The 20,244-nt window shown below is 40.1% G+C and overlaps 1 protein-coding gene across 1 annotated transcript in view; it reads left to right on the plus strand.

Moving 5' to 3' along the window:
• COG7 (component of oligomeric golgi complex 7) overlaps window positions 1–20,244 on the plus strand; it is an 83,941-nt gene that overhangs the window by 8,112 nt on the left and 55,585 nt on the right. The window contains exon 4 of the mRNA XM_042921191.1: window positions 1,107–1,275. Within this exon, the coding sequence (XP_042777125.1) occupies window positions 1,107–1,275 (169 nt within the window). The remainder of the gene's footprint in view (window positions 1–1,106; window positions 1,276–20,244) is intronic.

Consider the following 20,244-nt stretch of genomic DNA (forward strand, 5'->3'; position numbering starts at 1 on the left):
GCATATATTACAGGTATATAGACACTTACATATATTTTAGTGTCTATATTCTTTTTTATCTAATTTTGCTATAAATAAATATAAAATCATATTTTATAATATATATTTTATAATCATATAAATCATATTTTGCTATGTAATTAATACTTTTCAAAAACATGATCTTTAATGGCTGCACAATATTCCACATTCCATTATGAGGGACTCAGCCTTTATATTTTATTTGTTATCAGGGAGGCTTTAGGTTGCTTCTAGGTTTTTGTTACTACAACACTAGAATCACATTAATTAATTAAAATGCATGAATATTTCTGTGTCCCTCTGATTGTTTCTTTTTTTAAGTTTTTATTTTTAAGTAATTTCTATACCCCACATGGGGCTCGAGCGCACAACCCTGAGATCATACTCTACCAACTGGGCCAGCCAGGCACCCCCTTCTAATTGTTTCTTTAGGACATATTTTTAGAAAAGGAAATACCAGGTCAAAAGATATGAATAGTTTTCGGGGCGCCTGGGTGGCTCAGTCGGTTAAGCGTCCAACTTCAGCTCAGGTCATGATCTCGTGGTCCATGAGCTCGAGCCCCATGTCAAGCTCTGTGCTGACAGCTCAGAGCCTGGAGCCTTCTTCAGATTCTGTGTCTCCCTCTCTCTCTGCCCCTCCCCCACTCACACTCTGTCTCTCTCTCTTCCTCAAAAATAAACATTAAAAAAAATTTTAAAGATATGAATAGTATTCAAGGCTCTTGATGCATATTGCTAAATTGTTTCTAGAAAGACAGTGTAAATTTATGGTACCAGGTAGACTTTTTTCTTCACACCCTCACTAACAATAGCTATTATAATTTTTCCAGGGTTTTTCCACTTTGTTAGGAGGAAAACTCTTGTTTTAATTTTATGAATTGTCTTTTCATGTATTTTGTCCGTTCTTTTTTTTTTTTTTTTTTAAAGTAGACCACAACCAACAAGGGGCTTGAACTCACAACCCTGAGGTCAGGGGTCACATGCTGTACCAACTGCACCAGGCAGGCACTCTGTATTTTGTCCATTCTTAATTGAAGTACCTGGGTCTTTTAAAGTAAATATCCCCAATTGTGGTCTTTTTATAGGACATAGCTGTGATTTCTGCCAAGCTGACAGGTCTGCAGAACAGTTTAATGATGCTTGTGGATACTCCAGACTACTCAGAAAAGTGTGTGCACTTGGAGGCCCTGAAGAACAGGCTGGAGGCCCTGGCCTCCCCGCAAATTGTAGCGGTATTCACCTCTCAGTCTATAGGTGAGTGCTAGCCCTTTCTCGTCTTTGTGTGCACCTCTTTACAAAGGTAAGGCTTTCCGAGTCTTCACCCTCTTGAATGTCTTAATGTGGATTAAATTATGTAGATCGGAAGTTAACTTGTAACTTTCTGGGGTGGTCGCCTTTTTTCAGTATTTTATACGATGAGCATTTTCAAGCATACAGAAAAGCTGAAATAAGTGTATGACAGACACACCGTCTAGATCCCAGCCTGGTGTTTTACCAGATTTGCTTTGTCACTTACCTATCCACCCATCCATCTCCCTCTCCATCCATGTTCTGTTTTGGATGAATGTCAAAGTAACTGATAGATACCAGCATTTCATTCTTAAACGCTTCAGCATTCGTATCGATAACTGGAGTTCAGTATTGGTTTGTGATTCTCTTTTTTTGAGGTAAAATTTACATTTAGAGAAATGCGCAAATCTTAAGTGTACCGTTTGATGAGTTTTGGCCCTTATCAAGTATTATTTTTATTTCCTCTGATTTACTAATATGGGAGATCTATTAATAGCATTCCTAATATTGTATCATTCTTGCAACTCAAGAACAAGCCCCACATGTTTACGGGATATCTGTGTGTGTGTGTGTGTGTATGTGTGTGTATGCATGTGCAGGGTAATGTACTACTGGATATTTTGCTGATACTTTAGAATTTTTCATAGAAATCCCCTTAGTAAATATCTTTGTCAGGCTTTAGTATCCTGGTTATCTCGGCTTCATAAAAATGATTTGTAAGCTTTTATTCTTCCTTATTACTCTGTTAGGTTTTAAGGAACATTTTTATCAAGTACTGCCATGGCTCCATTGAATGCTTTCTGCCTGCCGTTCAACTTGGGTATGAATGTTACAACTTCTGCCTTATTTTTTGTTTGTATTTGCTTTAGTATGGCTTTACCCACTTTTTTTTTTTTTTTAGCCTTCAAGCTTTCTGTGATGTTTTATTTTAGACTGGCTATTGGAGATGGCATATGGTTGAATTTTGTTTTTTGATCTAGTTCGTCTTTCCTTCCTTCCTTCTTTCCTTCCTTCCTTCCTCCCTCCCTCCCTCCCTCCCTCTTTCTTTTTCTTCCTTCCTCTTTCTTCCTTCCTTCCTTCCTTCCTTCCTTCCTTCCTTCCTTCCTTCCTTCCTTCCTTTCTTCCTTTCTCTTTCGTGGCTCCTTGCCCAACATGGGGCTTGAACTCACAACCCTGAGATCAAGAATCACATGCTGACTGAGCCAGCCAGGCACTCGTAATCCTTGTATTTTTTAATAAGTGACTTTATACCATTTAGGTTTGTGTTTTAACAGAAATTTTCAGTCTTGTGTGTCTCTACATTTTTTGTTTACTGTTTCTGTTTTCTTTGTGTTTTTTTCTCTCACAGATGATTTGAAAGATATATAACTTGATTTTCGTTTTTCTAGTGATTTATTATTTCAGATACTAAACTAAGCTTCTTTCTCAATTTATTGGCCTCGTAATGAAACAATATCTGACTCCCCCAGTTAGTGAACTTTGATTCCTCCTGCTTCCCACCTACCCCACTTCCCCGCTCGATCTAGAAGATTGCATAGTCTAGAATTTTAATCATGACATACTATCAAATTATTAATTATTAATTTTTTATCATAGGGCTTCTCTCTCTAAACTTTTAACTGTTAGACAATTTTCATATTTTGTAATATTTTATTTTTATGTAACTGTTTTTTGTTGTTAAATTGTATTTGTTTTTAGATTTTTTTTTATTAACTTGTTTTATTTTTTATTTTTTAAAATTTATATCCAAATTAGTTAGCATATAGTGCAACAGTGATTTCAGGAGTAGATTCCTTAGTGCCCCTTACCCATTTACCCCATCCCCTCCTCCCACAACCCCTCCCATAACCCTCAGTTTGTTCTCCATATTTATGAGTCTCTTCTGTTTTGTCTCCCTCCCTGTTTTTAGATTATTTTTGTTTCCCTTTCCTTATGTTCATCTGTTTTGTCTCTTAAAGTCCTCATATGAGTCAAGTCATAGGATTTTTGTCTTTCTCTAACTAATTTCACTTAGCATAATACCCTCCAGTTCCATCCACGTAGTTGCAAATGGCAAGATTTTATTCTTTTGGATTGCCGAGTAATACTCCATTGCATATATATACCACATCTTCTTTATCCATTCATCCATCGATGGACATTTGGGCTCTTTCCATACTTTGGCTATTGTTGATAGTGCTGCTGTAGACATGGGGGTGCATGTGTCCCTTTCAAACAGCACACCTGTATCCCATGGATAAATGCCTAGTAGTGCAATTGCTGGGTCGTAGGGTAGTTCTATTTTTAGTTTTTTGAGGAATCTCCATACTGTTTTCCAGAGTGGCTACACCACCTTGCATTCCCACCAACAATGCAAAAGAGATCGTCTTTCTCCACACCCTTGCCAACATCTGTTGTTGCCTGAGTTGTTACTGTTAGCCATTCTGACAGGTGTGAGGTGGTATCTCATTGTGGTTTTGATTTGTATTTCCCTGATGATGAGTGATGTTGAGCATTTTTTGGCCATCTGGATGTCTTCTTTGGAGAAGTGTCCATTCATGTCTTTTGCCCATTTCTTCACTGGATTATTTGTTTTTTTGGGTGTTGAGTTTGATAAGTTTTTTATAGATTTTGGATACTGACCCTTTATCTGATATGTCATTTGCAAATATCTTCTCCCATTCTGTCAGTTTCCTTATTTGCTGATTGTTTCCTTCACTGTGCAGAAGTTTTTTATTTTGATGAGGTCCCAGTAGTTCATTTTGGCTGGCCTTTGTTTCCCTTGCCTGCGGAGACGTGTTGAGTAAGAAGTTGCTGCGGCCAAGATCAAAGAGGTTTTTGCCTGCTTTCTCCTTGAGGATTTTGATGGCTTCCTGTCTTACATTGAGGTCTTTCATCCATGTTGAGTTTATTTTTGTGTCTGGTGAAAGAAAGTGGTCCAGGTTCATTCTTCTGCATGTCGCTGTCCAGTTTTCCCAGCACCACTTACTGAAGACACTGTATTCCATTGGATATTCTTTCCTGCTTTGTCAAAGATTAGTTGGCCATCTGATTGTGGGTCCATTTCTGAGTTCTCTATTCTGTTCCATTGATCTGAGTGTCTGTTCTTGTGCCAGTACCATACTGTCTTGATGATTACAGCTTTGTAATATAGCTTGAAGTCTGGGATTGTGATGCCTCCTGCTTTGGTTTTCTTTTTCAAGATTGTTTGGCTACTTGGAGTCTTTTCTGGCTCCATACAAATTGTAGGATTATTTGTTCTAGCTCTGTGAAGAATGCTGGTGCTATTTTGATAGGGATTGCATTGAATATGTAGATTGCTTTGGGTAGTATCGACATGTTAACAATATTTGTTCTTCCTATCCAGGAGCATGGAATCTTTTTCCATTTTTTTGTGTCTTCTTCAATTTCTTTCATAAGCTTTCTATAGTTTTCAGTGTATAGATTTGTCACCTCTTTGGTTAGATTTCTTCCTAGGTATTTTATGGCTTTTGGTGCAACTGTAAATGGGATTGATTCCTTGATTTCTCTTTCTGTCGCTTCATTCTTGGTGTATAGGAATGCAACTGATTTCTGTGTGTTGATTTTATATCCTGCAACTCTGCTGAATTCATGAATCAATTCTAGCAGTTTTTTGGTGGAATCTTTTGGGTTTCCCATATAGAGTATCATGTCATCTGCGAAGAGTGAAAGTTTGACCTCCTCCTGGCCGATTTCTTTGTGTTGTCTGATTGCAGAGGCTAAGACTTCCAATACTACGTTGAATAACAGTGGCGAGAGTGGACATCCCTGTCTTGTTCCTGACCTTAGGGGGAAAGCTCTCAGTTTTTCCCCATTTGAAGATGATATTAGCGTTGGGTCGTTCATATATGGCTTTTATGATCTCAAGGTATGATCCTTCTGTCCCTACTTTCTTGAGGGTTTTTATCAAGAAAGGATGCTGTATTTTGTCAAATGCTTTCTCTACATTTGTTGAGAGGATCATATGGTTCTTGTCCTTTCTTTTATTGATGTGATGAATCACATTAATTGTTTTGTGGATATTGAACTAGCCCTGAATCCCAGGTATAAATCCCATTTGGTCGTGGTGAATAATTTTTTTTAATGTACTGTTGGATCCAGTTGGCTAATATCTTGTTGAGGATTTTTGCATCCATGTTCATCAGGGAAACTGGTCTGTAGTTCTCCTTTTTAGTGGGGTCTCTCTCTGGTTTTGGAATCAAGGTAATGCTGGCTTCATAGAAAGAGTTTGGGAGTTTTCCTTCTGTTTCTATTTTTTGGAACAACTTCAAGAGAATAGGTGTTAACTCTTCCTTAAATGGTTGGTAGAAATCCCCTGGAAAGCGATCTGGCCCTGGACTCTTTTTCTTTTTTTTTGGCAGATTTTTTATTACTAATTCAATTTCCTTACTTTTTATGGATCTGTTCAAATTTTCTATTTCTTCCTGTTTCAGTAGTGTATATGTTTCTAGGAATTTGTCCATTTCTTCCAGATTGCCCATTTTATTGGCATATAATTGCTCATAATATTCTCTTATTATTGTTTTTATTTCTGCTGTGTTGGTTGTGATCTCTCCTCTTTCATTCTTAATTTTATTTATTTGGGTCCCTTCCTTTTTCTTTTGGATCCAGCTGGCTAGTGGTTTATCAATTTTGTTAATTCTTTCAAAGAACCAGCTTCTGGTTTCGTTGATCTGTTCTACTGTTTTTTTTTGGTTTCGATAGCATTAGTTTCGGCTCTAATCTTTATTATTTCCTGTCTTCTGCTGGTTTTGCGTTTTATTTGCTGTTCTTTTTTCCAGCTCCTTAAGGCTTAAGGTTAGGTTGTGTATCTGAGATCTTTCTTCCTTCTTTAGGAAGGCCTGGTATACTTTCCTCTTATGCTATATACTTTCCTCTTATGACTGCCTTTGCTGCATCCCAGAGGTTTTGGGTGGTGGTGTTATCATTTTCATTGGCTTCCATATACTTTTTAATTTCCTCTTTAACTGCTTAGTTAGCCCATTCATTCTTTAGTAGGATGTTCTTCAGTCTCCAAGTATTTGTTACCTTTCCAAATTTTTTCTTGTGGTTGATTTCAAGTTTCATAGCATTGTGGTCTTAAAATATGCATGGTATGATCTCGATCTTTTTGTACTTACTTAGGGCTGATTTGTTTCCCAGTATATGGTGTATTCTGGACAATGTTCCATGTGCATTGGAAAAGAATATATATTCTGCTGCTTCAGGATGAAATGTCCTGAATATATCTGTTAAGTCCATCTGGTCCAGTGTGTCATTCAAAGCCATTGTTTCCGTGTTGATTTTTTGATTAGATGATCTGTCCATTGCTGTGAGTGGGGTGTTGAAGTCTCCTACTATTATGGTATTACTATCGATGAGTTTCTTTATGTTTGTGATTAATTGATTTATATGGGTGCTCACAATTGTTAGGTCTTCTTGGTAGATAGACCCCTTAATTATGATATAATGCCTTTCCTCATCTCTTGATACAATATTTTAAAGTCTAGATTGTCTGATATAATTATGGCTACCCCCCGCTTTCTTTTGTTGACCATTAGCATGATAGATGGTTCTCCATCCCCTTATTTTCAATCTGAAGGGGTCTTTAGGTCTAAAGTGGGTCTCTTGTAAACAGCATATAGATGGATCTTGTTTTCTTATCCATTCTGTTGCTGTATGTCTTTTGATTGAAGCGTTGAGTCCATTGACGTTTCAAGTGAGTACTGAAAGATATGAATTTATTGCCATTATGATTCTTGTAGAGTTGGAGTTTCTGGTGGTGTTCTCTGGTCCTTTCTAATCTTTGTTGCTTTTGGTATTTATATATATATACAATTTTTTTTTCTTTTCCATCTTTTCTCCCCTTAGAAAGTCTCCCTTAAAATTTCTTGCAGGGCTGGTTTAGTGGTCACAAACTCCTTTAATTTTTGTTTGTCTGGGAAACTTTTTATGTCTCCTTCTATTTTGAATGATAGCCTTGCTGGATAAAGAATTCTTGGCTGCATATTTATCTGATTCAGCACATTGAATATATCCCACCACTCCTTTCTGGCCTGCCAAGTTTCTGTGGATAGGTCTGCTGCAAACCTGATCTGTCTTCCCTTGTAGGTTAAGGACTTTTTTTTCCCTTGCTGCTTTCATGATTCTTTCCTTGCTGAGTATTTTGTGAATTTGACTATGATATGCCTTGTTGATGGTCAGTTTTTATTGAATCTAATGTGGGTCCTCTGTGCTTCCTGGATTTTGATGTCTGTGTCTTTCCCCAGGTTAGGAAAGTTTTCTGCTATGATTTGCTCACATAACCCTTCTACCCCTATTTCTCTCTCCTCTTCTGGGACCCCTATGATTCTGATTTTGTTCCTTTTTTATGAGTCACTGATTTCTCTAATTCTTTTATTATTATTATTATTATTATTATTATTATTATTTAACATTTTTATTTATTTTGAGACAGAGAGAGACAGAACATGAACAGGGGAGGGGCAGAGAGAGAGGGAGACACAGAATCCAAAGCAGGCTCCAGGCTCTGAGCTGTCAGCACAGAGCCCGATGCGGGCTCACAGACCACGAGATCATGACCTGGGCCGAAGTTGGACGCCCAACCGACTGAGCCACCCAGGCACCCCATGATTTCTCTAATTCTTAAATCGTGCTCTTTTGCCTTAATCTCCCTCTTTTTTTCTGCTTCATTATTCTCTATAAGTTTGTCCTCTATATTGCTGATTTTCTGTTCTGCCTCATCCATTCTTGCCGCTGCTACATCCATCTGTGATTGCAGCTCAGTTATAACATTTTTAATTTCATTCTATTTTTTACTTCTTTTATCTCTGCAGAAAGGGACTCTAGTCTATTTTCAACTCCAGCTAGTATTCTTATTATCATGATTCTAAATTCTGGTTCAGATATCTTGCTTGTACCTGTGTTGGTTAAATCCCTGGCTGTCGTTTGTTCATGCTCTTTCTTTTGGTGTGAATTCCTTCATTTTGACATTTTGAAGGGAGAAAAGAAATTAAAGAGGTAGAAAAAATTAAAATTAAAAAAATTAAAATTAAAAAACTAAACACACACACACACAAAATCTGATAAATGATGCTAGATCCTAGGTGTGTTTTGGTCTGGGTGTTGAAAGTGGTTTGACAGGTTAGAGAAAAAAGTGGGGGCTGGGAAAGGAAATCATTTGAGAATTTGAAAAAATGAATACACTGAAGTAGACTGAAATGAGATGATGGGAGTAAAATAGAATTTGAAAAAATGTACACAAAAGTAAAGAATACAGTAGGAAAATTAAAGAGAAATATTTTTAATAAAAATTAAAAATAAAAATGAAGTTTTTAATCTTTCTGATCCAAGAAAAAGAAAAGAAATGAAAAAGAGAAAAAAATCGTTTGAAAATTTGAAAAAGTGAATACACTGTAGTAGACTAAAATAAAATGATGGAAGTAAAATGGAGTTTGAAAAAATTTACATAAAAGCAAAAAATATAGTAAAAAATTAAAAATATTTTTAATAGAAATTGAAAATAAAAATGAAGTTTTTCACTTTCTGCATTCAAGAAAAATAAAAGAAACAAAAAAAAAAAAACCAAGGAAATCGTTTGAAAATTTGAAAAGTTGGATACACTGAAGTAGACTAAAATAGAATGATGGAACTAAGGTAGAATTTGAAAAAATTTACACAAAAATAAAAAATATAGTAAAAAAAATAAAAATATTTTTAATAAAAATTGAAAATAAAAATAAATTTTTCCTCTTTGTGTATTCCAGAAAAAGAATAGTGTAAAAGAGGAAAAAAAAAAGAAAATTGAATAGATGGACCTGCTAACACATTGAAATAGGACTGAAATTACTTCATTTTCCCCTAGTAGTCAGACTATGTAGTGCTTTATAGTCCATAAACTAAGTAGGCGGTGAGACTTGTGTTCTTGAAGAGCAGGTTCGCCCAGTTGGGCGGGGCTCAGTGTAACAGCTCCATTTTCCACTAGTTGGCGCTGCTAGCCTACTGGGGTTGATTGTTGCAGTGCTTGTAGGTGTGTATGTGCATGCGCGGGAGCGGTGAAAATGGCGTCACCCAGCTACCCAATCTCTAGTATGGTAACTGTTCTCTCGGAGCAGCAACTGTGCACCCGTCCTCTGTCTTCAGCTTTCTTCCACTCCCCGCCTGTTCAGTGAACATGATCAAGACCCAGGCAGTACCTCTCTCCCGAGTTTTGTCTCAGATGCGGCTGTTTCCCCCTTACTTCCGAAGGACTGCGGCTTTGACCCGCTCCGCCCCTCTGTGGGAGGGTCTCACTGAGCAATGGCCGAATAAGCAATGGCTGAATGTCGGCTGCGCCCAGGAACGCTTGCCACGCCCTGCTGCCGGTGCCCCTAGACTGCGGCCAGGTGCTAACCCGCCCCGGAAAAAGTTTGCAAGGGAGTGTAGCAGCAGCGTTTCAGGGATTATGGAAAATCACAACTCACATCTGGCACCAGGCTTCACACTTAACGACCTTGTTCCAGCACCAGCGAATGTGGCCGTTTTCTGGGATCTGCTGAGACCAGGTGGCTTCAATAGTCTCTACCAAATGTCCTTACAGCAGTGGAACCGCTTTTCCCGTTGGCCCGAGAACCTCCCGGACCCCACTCTGTTCCTGGGGATTCGCCTTTCCCACCAGAGCACTGCCAGGTATTGAGATGGGGAGTTGCAGCCTTTGAGCTCCCCTTGTTTACAGTCTTAATGGAATTTAAACCCTCTCTCCTTTCTCCCTTTTTAGTTTAGTCCCTGCAGCTGTTTCCAATTTTCCACTTTCTCTCTAGCTGCTTTTCCCATATTCTGTCCCCCTCCCCAGTCTCCGCCCTCTCTCTGCCCGCAAAAGCTGTTTCCTACCCTCAGCGGCTTCTCACTCCCCAAATTCTCTTCTCCGTGCCGCGTACCTGCTGAATTCTGTGGTTCAGGTTGTGCAGATTGTTGCGTTAATCCTCCAGTCAGTTTTCTAGGTGTGTAGGATGGTTTAGTGTTGGTCTGGCTGTATTTCATGGACATGGGACACACAAAAAACTTACATGCTCTTCCACTATCTTGGTTCCTCCCCCTACGTAACTGTTTTCTAACCAATAATTGCCATGGTTATTTATGCTCAAGGTCTTGTTTAAATGGATTCAGTCCTCACTTAGACTTTGCAGCCCATGTCTTCCCCATTTGTTAATTCTTGGAGGCTTCTCTTCATGACCAGGAGTCTATTTTCAACCAGAATGTTTCCCCCTCAGGAAGGGCACGGGGATTATATGTATATCTTCAGTGTTTATGGAGTAAAGAATGTCTTTCTATTGCTTTTACATGTAGATAACAGTAACTGCTTTTGGATCACACTTTTTCCTTTAGAATTCAAGAAACCTTGCTTTTTTATCTTTTGCTAACTATATTTTGCTGATTAAGTATCAGACTGGCCTGCTTTTTTGTTTTTGTTTTTGTTTCTTTTCCTTGAATAGTTAAAATAGAGATCAGCAAGCATTTTCTGTAAAGGGCCAGGTAGTAAGTATTTTGGGTTCTCTGGGTTATCTGGTCTCTTTCATCGATACTTAACTCTGTAGTTGTAGTGTGAAAGCCTGTGTGATAATCAAAACCTGTGTTCCCATCAACGTTTATGACAAAACCAAGTGCTGATTTGGCCTGCTGGCTCATAATTTGCTGACTTCTGGGCTACACGATTCTCTTTTGCCTTACAGTTTAGTTACTTCACTAGATTATTTTTCAGTTTGGGAAAAGTATTTTTCTGGAACATAGTGTGAGCTTTCTTTATTTGCTGATCCATGTCTTTCTCCATTTATATGTATATATGTATATATATATTTATATATATTTTTTATTTATTTTTGATAGAGACCGAGCACAAGTGGGGGAGGGGCAGAGAGAGAGGGAGACACAGAATCTGAAGCAGGCTCCAGGCTGTGAGCTGTCAGCACAGAGCCCGATGTGGAACTGGAACTTAGGACTGTGAGATCATGACTCGAGCTGAAGTTGGACGTTTAACCCACTGAGCCACCCAGGCACCCCAGTCCTCTACTTTTTTATCCTTTCTCTGCTTGTTCTTGAAGTGCTCACTTGATATGCCTTCTGCAGGCTCTGTTCCTTTTCTTTTTCCCCCTCCCTGTGGTACTTTTACATAGGTCATATTGTGGAGTTTTTCAATTTGTTTTTGTTTCTGCTTATTCATGTTTATATGTGGTTACTGTTTTCCAGGCTTGCTCTTTACTGAAAAATAATGTGTGTGGGATCTCCTTGGAAGCCCCTCCTTGTTTACCTGGATTTTGTTGAGAACTTTCCTCTTGCCCTTGATTTAAAGGCTATATTCTGTGTTGTGCTCTTCAGTTTCCTAAAGAGAATGGATTCAGTACTCTTCTCCAGCCTTTTCATTTGTGACTTACCCATTTGTCAGTTCTCTGTCTGGGGTCTTTTTCTCACTACCAGAATCCTAGGGCTGGAGTTGGGTTTGGAAAGTCACCACCTGGCAGTTTTGTCCCTCACGTTTTCTCCTGAGTTTGTTGCGGCCACAGACCCACGGGGCTCACGTATGTGGTGGGGTGTACGTCTAGTTAGGTGGGATGCTCCTGACAAGTAGGAATGGACTTGGAAGGCGGTAGCTCCGTGAATGGGAGTGGTTTTCCTTTCCTTCTGATGGAGTTCCCTACTTGGAGTTGGATGGTGCCCCAGTTTGGATGATGCCCTCTGGGTCAGGATTATGGGCTTTGGTAGTGGGGCAAGCTAGTTTTGACTGCTTTTGTTCACAGATTTAGATCAGGCTTGATTCCAGACCCGTCCTTTGTGGGCAGGATGGATTCAGAAGGGGGAAATGGCACTTTTCAGCCACTGCTGGGCTGAGGTGGAAGTAAGCCTCCTCCCCTAGCCTGGCGCAGAACCCCCTTTGGTCCCTGTCTTCTCCTCTTCCCGCCATTGCTCAGCTGCTCCACGCTGGCATTCCGAGTGCTCCCACACCCCCACTCACCTTGGACCAATGTGACTGAGTATCTGACGCTTTCTCTGAAGTTCCACAGTGCACATTTTCTCCTGGCCTCAACACATCTGGAATGGTGTTGGGTTTTTCTCTGGGTAGTGAATTTTGGTGAGCATCGGGAATGTTCCCCTCCCCCCCAAGGTAATGTGCTCTTTCCTCAGTGATCTTTCATGGAAGGCCAAGGTGGTTTTTTTCCTGACAGTTTTTAAAGGGAGATCTGCTAAATTAGTACATCTCCGGCATGTTCCCCCTTTCCATCTCTCTGCTCCGAGTGACAAGTTCACATGCCTGGTTTATTTTACGACAGCCAACCGATGAATTCAGTTAAATTGAAGCAACTTTTTATAACACAGTTTTACACGTAGTAGGAAGATTCATTTATCTCAGGGATCTTAGGAAAATAAATAATAAGCATTTTAAGGGCAAATGGCCATCTTCTGACTCCTAGATTCCCGCCCAACAAAGTGAGTTCCACTGACGTATTTCCCAAGTCCAGCTGGGTTATCGTCACAATAGTTGCTGTCACAGATTTTCCTTCTCAGCAGATTTAAAAGGTTGGATACCTGGGGCACCTGGGGGGCTCAGTCGATTAAGTGTCCGACTTTGACTCAGGTCATGAGTCACAGCTGGTGAGTTCTAGCCCCGTATCTGGCTCTGTGCTGAAAGCTCAGAAGCCTGGAGCCTGCTTCGGATTGTGTCTCCGTCTCTCTGTCTTCCCTCCCTGACACATGCTTGTTCTCTCTTTCTCTCTCTCTCTCTCTCTCTCTCTCTCTCTCTCTCTCTCTCAAAAATAAATAAACATAAAAAAATAAATAAAAAGTTGGATACCTGTTTGTGCCGTTAAAAATTTTTTCTTCTTTTTTAATTTCATTGAGACCGTGGCGTGTGAGTTTTGGCCGGAAGGGGGCAGACGAGCGCCAGCGGTGCTGCTGTGTGTGGAGGGGCTGCCCTGAGGCTGCCTCCCTGGCTTTTCAGCAGTCAGCCTGGAAGCAAGTCTTCCATTTAGTCATTTCCTCTGCCCTCAGGAAAGTATGTAAGAAACTACTTGATATTAATACCATAATTTGGCTCCTAGAGCCCCTCGCTATGTGTGGAATGCTGATATTTACCCACTTATTTACTTATTCCTCAAACCACCAAATATGTGAACATTTAGGGCTTGAGTTTGTTTGCTGTTTTACCGTTCCTATCGGGTGTGATTCAAAGGAGGAATTTCGAAAGGGCAACTCACTTCTAAATATTATTTTAAAATACTAATTCTGTGAGGAGCAGTAGGGAATGCAAAGATGAATAAGATAAGGTTGCTGTCTTCAGGGACCTTGCAGCTTCGTTAAGGGTGAGGCCGAGAGAACAAGTACACGATTTCATTACAGGATGGAATGTGAAAATTGCCTTAGCCCTTTCCCGGGATGAAGGGAAAGATGACAACATCGAGGAAGCTTTTCTGAAAGAGCCAATATATGTGCAGAACTTTGAAATTTAGGTGAATTAAAATTTTTTAAAAAATTGTCTCTGATTATAAAAGTAATACATATACAGGTTACTGAAAATTGGAAAGGTATACACAAATATAAATTTTTTTTTACATTCATTTATTTTTGAGAGAGAGCACAAGTGGGGGAGAGGCAGAGAGAGAAGGAGACACAGAATCTGAAGCACGCTTCAGGCTCTGAGCTGTCAGCACAGAGCCTGGCGCGGGGCTGGAACTCACAAACTGTGAGATCATGACCTGAGCCGAAGTTGGACGCTTAACCAACTGATCCCCCAGGCACCCCGATATACACAAATACAAAACAAAATGATTTACCAGTGAACTCACCACAAGAGATGACTATTAGTATTTTCTGATGAGGTTTTTGGGGTGACGATGGGGTGGTCCATAGCTGACGACCAAGAAAGAATTCTTGAAGACATCTTAAGACTCCCAGGGTAGTGGAGGCCTAGCTATTGTCAAGCTAGGGTTGTTTTGCCTCTAGCAAAGTATTAGCATTAAGACATAGGGAGTTCCTGGAGAAAAGTTTTACTCTGCCTGCCTGAAGTATCTCTCAATAGGCTGCAGGTTATAAGGAAATTGAGTTCTATCTGCCATTTCCTTCTGCCTTTGTTTCCCACATCACTATGGAGGGATGATGTTGGGGCTCTAGGAAATGGAGTTTATAGGTTTCCGGAGATTAGGCTATTGATGAGATTGCCTTTTTCTTGTGATTTACTAAATTACTTGTGAATAGCTGGAGACTTAGGTCCTGCCGGACTATGATCTCTATCAGTTAACCATTTGTTTTTCCCCTTTCCTTTGTTGGGCAGCCAGGAGTGCCCAAGGAATATCACACATACCCCACTGGGGGTCGGGTGGGACGGTGTTTGCGGAGGGTGTCTGCCGCCTGGCAGCTTGTCTTATGCTCCCTCCTCATTTCCTTCCAGTTTTTTTTCCTGTGTGTGTGTGTGTACCTGTATTTTTTAAGGTAAGTATATACATTGAGTATATACTTTGTGTGTTGTTTTTCCCCCAGTGAGCACTGTAGCATAAGCCTTTCCCCCTGGGTGAAGGATTTTGACAGGCGAGGAGAAACATTTGCGGCAGACAGAACAACATACACATGAGTGGTGTAGAGCTGGGAATCCTAGTCCGTTTTAGTGGAGTGAATGTTGGGAAATGGTTAGAGATGAGGCTGGACAAGAGAGCTGGGGACAGAGCATAGTTTGCCTTGAACAGACTAAAGAGTCGATATTCAGAGAATTTGTAGTAAGTCTGCTGATGAGTGTGGCCGAGTGAGTGGGAGTGTTGACTTGGGAGACGGACAGGCCAGTTTTGAAATCTTTGGGCTGCTGCCTCTTAGCAATGAGACCTCAGTTTCCTTCTCAGTAAAGTGGGTACCATACGTGCACCCTACGATTCCTAGGCTCCTGGTTCCTGGGGAGGCACTAGGTGAACATTATTCCTTTCTCTTGGATCCCCCCTTCAAGACTTGAGGGCTCTCACGGTAGCCCAAAGGGAATAATTCCTAAGAGGCCAATCAGGAATTCGTGAAGGTTCCATTTGAATGAGAGCAGCAGCAGATTTCTGAAAAGCCGTGTAGCTCAGCAGATGGAGCTAAACTACAAATTGGAAGTCCAGACCCACAAATGACTTTATTGGTTCCATTTTTCTTCTTCTTGAATTCAGTTAAAATTTGTTCCCGTCACCTACGGTGTTGGAAAAGTTAAATAGTACTGGAGGTCTTATTGGGGAAGATAACACTGTTTTCCTCTACCACCTCATTCCCCAGTCCTGACCCCAGGAGATCACTTTAAATCTCAGAGCTGTTTTCTCTGGTATTCCACTTTATATTTCCACATAATACATATATTTTATTTCTTTGTATATTAATTTTAGAAACTGTCGGCTTCCTATTGTTACAGCTAAGGATTTTGCTTTCATACGACTCCTTTCTCCCCATTCTCCTCTTTTACCACTGTTTTTTTTTTGTTTAATTTTTTTAATCTTTATTTTTGAGAGAGAGAGGCAGTGAGAGAACAAGTGGGGGAGGGGCAGAAAGAGAGGCAGAGAGAGGGAATCCCAAGCTGTCAGTGTGGAGCCTGATGTAGGGCTGTGGGGCTCCAGTCCCCAAACCATGAGATCATGACCTGAGCTGAAGTTGGACACTCAACCGACTGAGCCACCCAGGTGTCCCTATACCATCGTTTTTAATTGAATTAATAAATAGTGTTTCTATTATCACAACTTTATAATAAACTCAGTTCATTTTTGCAGAGTCAGATCAGGCACTAGATTTTAATTCCTTTCCTATCCAACTTCATTTTATGCTTAAGTTTCTTTTTTTTTTCCTTTCTTTTTTTTTCTTTCTTTTTTTTTTTTTTAAACTCACAACTCTGAGATCAAGACCTGAGCTGAGATTCAGAGTCAGACGTTTAACCAAATGAGCCACCCAAGCACCCCTGTCCTTAAGTTTCTGATCGCCTTTTTATTCCCTCTCATTCTTTTTTTTAATGACAGACTTTTTAAAAAAAATTTTTTTTTTTTTACGTTTATTTATTTTTGAGACAAAGAGAGACAGAGCATGAACGGGGGAGGGGCAGAGAGAGAGGGAGACACAGAATCGGAAGCAGGCTCCAGGCTCTGAGCCATCAGCCCAGAGCCGACGCGGGGCTCGAACTCACGGACTCACAGACCGTGAGATCGTGACCTGAGCTGAAGTCGGACGCTTACCCGACTGAGCCACCCAGGCGCCCCAAGACTTTTATTTTTAAATATATTTTTAAAGTTTATTTATTTTTGAGACAGAAACAGAGACAGAGAAAGCACATGAGCAGGGGAGGGGCTGAGAGAGAGAGGGAGAGGGAGAATCCCAACCGGGCTCTGAGCCCGATGCAGGGTTTGATCCCACGAACTGTGAGATAATGACCTGAGCTGAAACCAAGAGTCAGATGCTTAACCAACAGAGCTACCCAGGCGCCCCATTCCCTCTCATTCTTTTTTTTTTTTTTTTTGAAGTTTATTTTTTAATATTTATTATTTATTTATTTTTGAGGTTTACTTTTTTTATTTAATTAATTTTTAAAATTTACATTCAAGTTAGCATATAGTGCAACAATGATTTCAGGAGTAGATTCCTTAATGCCCCTTACCCATTTAGCCCATCCCCCCTTCCACCACCCCTCCAGCAACCCTCAGTTTGTTCTCCATATTTAAGAGTCTCTTATGTTTTGTCCCCCTCCCTGTTTTTATATTATTTTTGTTTCCCTTACCTTATGTTCATCTGTTTTGTCTCTTAAAGTCCTCATATGAGTGAAGTCATATATTTGTCTTTCTCTGACTTATTTCGCTTAGCATAATACTCTCTAGTTCCGTCCACGTAGTTGCAAATGGCAAGATTTCATTCTTTTTGATTGCTGAGTAATACTCCATTGTGTGTGTGCGTGTGTGTGTATGTGTGTGTGTATACACACAACACATCTTCTTTATCCGTTCATCCATCGATGGACATTTGGGCTCTTTCCATACTTTGGCTATTGTTGATAGTGCTGCTATAAACATGGGGGTGCATGTGTCCCTTCAAAACAGCACACCTGTGTCCTGTGGATAAATGCCTAGTAGTGCAATTGCTGGGTCGTAGGGTAGTTCTATTTTTAGTTTTTTAAGGAACCCCCATACTGTTTTCCAGAGTGGCTGCACCAGCTTGCATTCGCACCAACAATGCAAAAGAGATCGTCTTTCTCCGCATCCTCGCCAACATCTGTTGTTGCCTGAGTTGTTACTGTTAGCCATTCTGACAGGTGTGAGGTGGTATCTCATTGTGGTTTTGATTTGTAATTTCCCTGATGATGAGCGATGTTGAGCATTTTCTCATGTGTCGGTTGGCCATCTGGATGTCTTCTTTGGAGAAGTGTCTATTCATGTCTTTTGCCCATTTCTTCCCTGGATTATTTGTGTTTTGGGTATTGAGTTTGATATCCCTCTCATTCTTGCTGCCATCAACAGTCCTTCATTTTTTTCCAAAATGGGAGTAAGATGTTCTTCTAAGTTACTTTCCCTTTTTCCCCAGAGACTTTCCTTCTGGAACTCTTGCCTTGTCATTTGTCCTGTTGGACAAGTCGCGGGAGTTAGGTGAATTCTCAGGAACCCAACCAAGAAGTGGTCTCATCCCTTCTAGTTGTATGATCTTGACTGGCTTATTTATTCTGCTGGCGGTTTCTCTGTCTTCTGGCCTCATAGGGTTGCACAAGGTTAAAGTGAGGTTCTATCAATGGAAAAGCTTTGGAAGAAGTGTGAATGTAAAAGGGGGACAGCTTATCTACAGTGCATTTTTTAAAGTGTTATTACCTACTTAGTGTATGGAAGGTCTTTCATATTCTCTTCACCTCTGTTTATATTTATTGACATATTCAAGCAGATATTCTCTTCCTCCAGGAAGAACGAGTGATAGAGAGTGGGAGAAGCCCTCTCAGGCACCAGCAAAGGGGGTGATTTCTGTGTCTATACCTAGGAGGAAACAGGGCAAAGTTGTACAGACTGATGCAATGGGGGAAATATTTTAGGACAAGATTTAAGAGCATTTCTCGTTATGTATTTCATCTAACGGATAATTTCAACATATCTCCTGTATGCAGGGCATCGTGTAAGAAGTACTTCCTTACATTAAATAGAATGCGAAATCATGTGCAAAAGCAAAGTAAATGAAATTTGCCTTTGGTGCTATACGTTTGTTATACTGTCTTGTTTATAATCCAAAATCAGTTGTTAATTTGAAATAATAAGAATCCATTTACCACATATTACACTTTGGGTAGATGGCATAGAGACCAGGGACTCCACCTAACTCATAGGAGGCCTGTATCAGTTTGAGTTTCTTTTGGTTGCAAGTGACAGAAACTCAGTTCAAACTGGCCTAAACAAAAGAGAGAGAGAGAATATATTGCTTATGGAACTGACAAGTTCAGGAGTAGGTGTTGCTGATCCAGGAGCACAAACTGTGTTGTTAGGACCCCGTCTCTCTTTCTTGCCATATCTTGGCTCTCTCTGTGTGTTGGCATTACTTCCAGGTGCACTTTTCATGTGGCCCTTAGAGTTCCAGGCATCTATCCTCAGAGCTTAAGAACAGGTCCCAGGATTAATCTTGGTTGCATTGATGTGCAGGCTTTTGCATCTCTGAATCCATTACTCTGATCAGGTAGATCTGAGGCCCGGTGCTGGCCGTACCCTGGAACCTGGAGAAGAGTCAGCTTCACTGGAAACATTTAAATGGAAAATGGTCAAAAGGTGTAAACTTCAGGGGTGCCTGGGTGGCTCAGTCAGTCAAGCGTCTGACACTTAATCTCAGCTCAGGTCTTGATCAGGGTCATGAGTTGAAGCCCCACATTGGGCTCAACACTGGATATGAAGCCTACTTAAAAAAAAAAAAAAGGGTACAGACTTCAGTTATAAGATAACAGGTACTAGGGATGTAACGTACAACATGATGACCATAGCTAACATTGCTGTATATGATACATAGGGCAGTTGTTGAGAAAATAAATCTGAAGAGTTCTCATCACAAGAAGAATTTTTTTGTCCTTTATTCTTTTCTTCTTTCTTTTCTTTTTATTGTATCTATGTGAGAAAATGGATGTTAGCTGAACGTATTGTAATCATTTCACGGTATGTGTGGATCAAACCAGCGTGCTCTGTGCCTTCAGCGTATACAGTGATATTATGTCAACTGTTCTCAATAAAACTGGTAACAAAACCAAGAGTATTAAATAACACTATTCTTTGATAAAGACAATTGACATTTGCTCTGTCTTACGTATATGTAATTACCAGCAGCTATAGGAAAGTGCTAATGGTACAGTTTCGTAATATAAACTAAATAGTTCGCTCTGCAAAAAAAAAAAAAAAAAAAAGTGGGAGAGTGAGAGGCAGATGCCCTGTCCCTCGAGAACAGCCAGAGTTTTGTCAGCAGAAGAAGGACAGTGGGGTGTGGATGCACAACAACACGTCCACCATCAGACCCCTGCCTGCTTCCCCCGCACCCACCAGCAGCCAGCAGGTGGCTCTTCCCCAGGCAGGTGCTCAAGCAGTGCCTTGTGTGTTGAGTCGGTGGTATTGGCAGAAGTTAGAACTCTGTATTGGGGTTGCCAAAGTAAGTTTCCTATTTCTTTCTTTTGTCTAAGTCAAGAACTTCCCCTAGTTTTACATATTTGTGTTTAATTGAATGTACTAACCTTGAAAAACTCGAACTCCTCTGTAAGGGCTAAAGACTCACATGTTACCTGTAAGTTTTCAACACTTTTCCTAACTGGGTTTGCTATATCACCAAATTCTGCTTTATTATTTGTTTCAAGAAATAACAAGTTCTACTCTATCCAGTGGAGATTTTTTTTTTAAGTTGTGATTGTATATTTAGACTAGTAAATGTACCAATTTTTATCTGAAAACACTCTTTGAATATACACCAAAATGTTGACAGTGTTTAACAGAGTGT

Source organism: Panthera leo, chromosome E3, assembly GCF_018350215.1.
Source record: "Panthera leo isolate Ple1 chromosome E3, P.leo_Ple1_pat1.1, whole genome shotgun sequence".
NCBI classification, from domain to species: Eukaryota; Metazoa; Chordata; class Mammalia; order Carnivora; family Felidae; genus Panthera; species Panthera leo.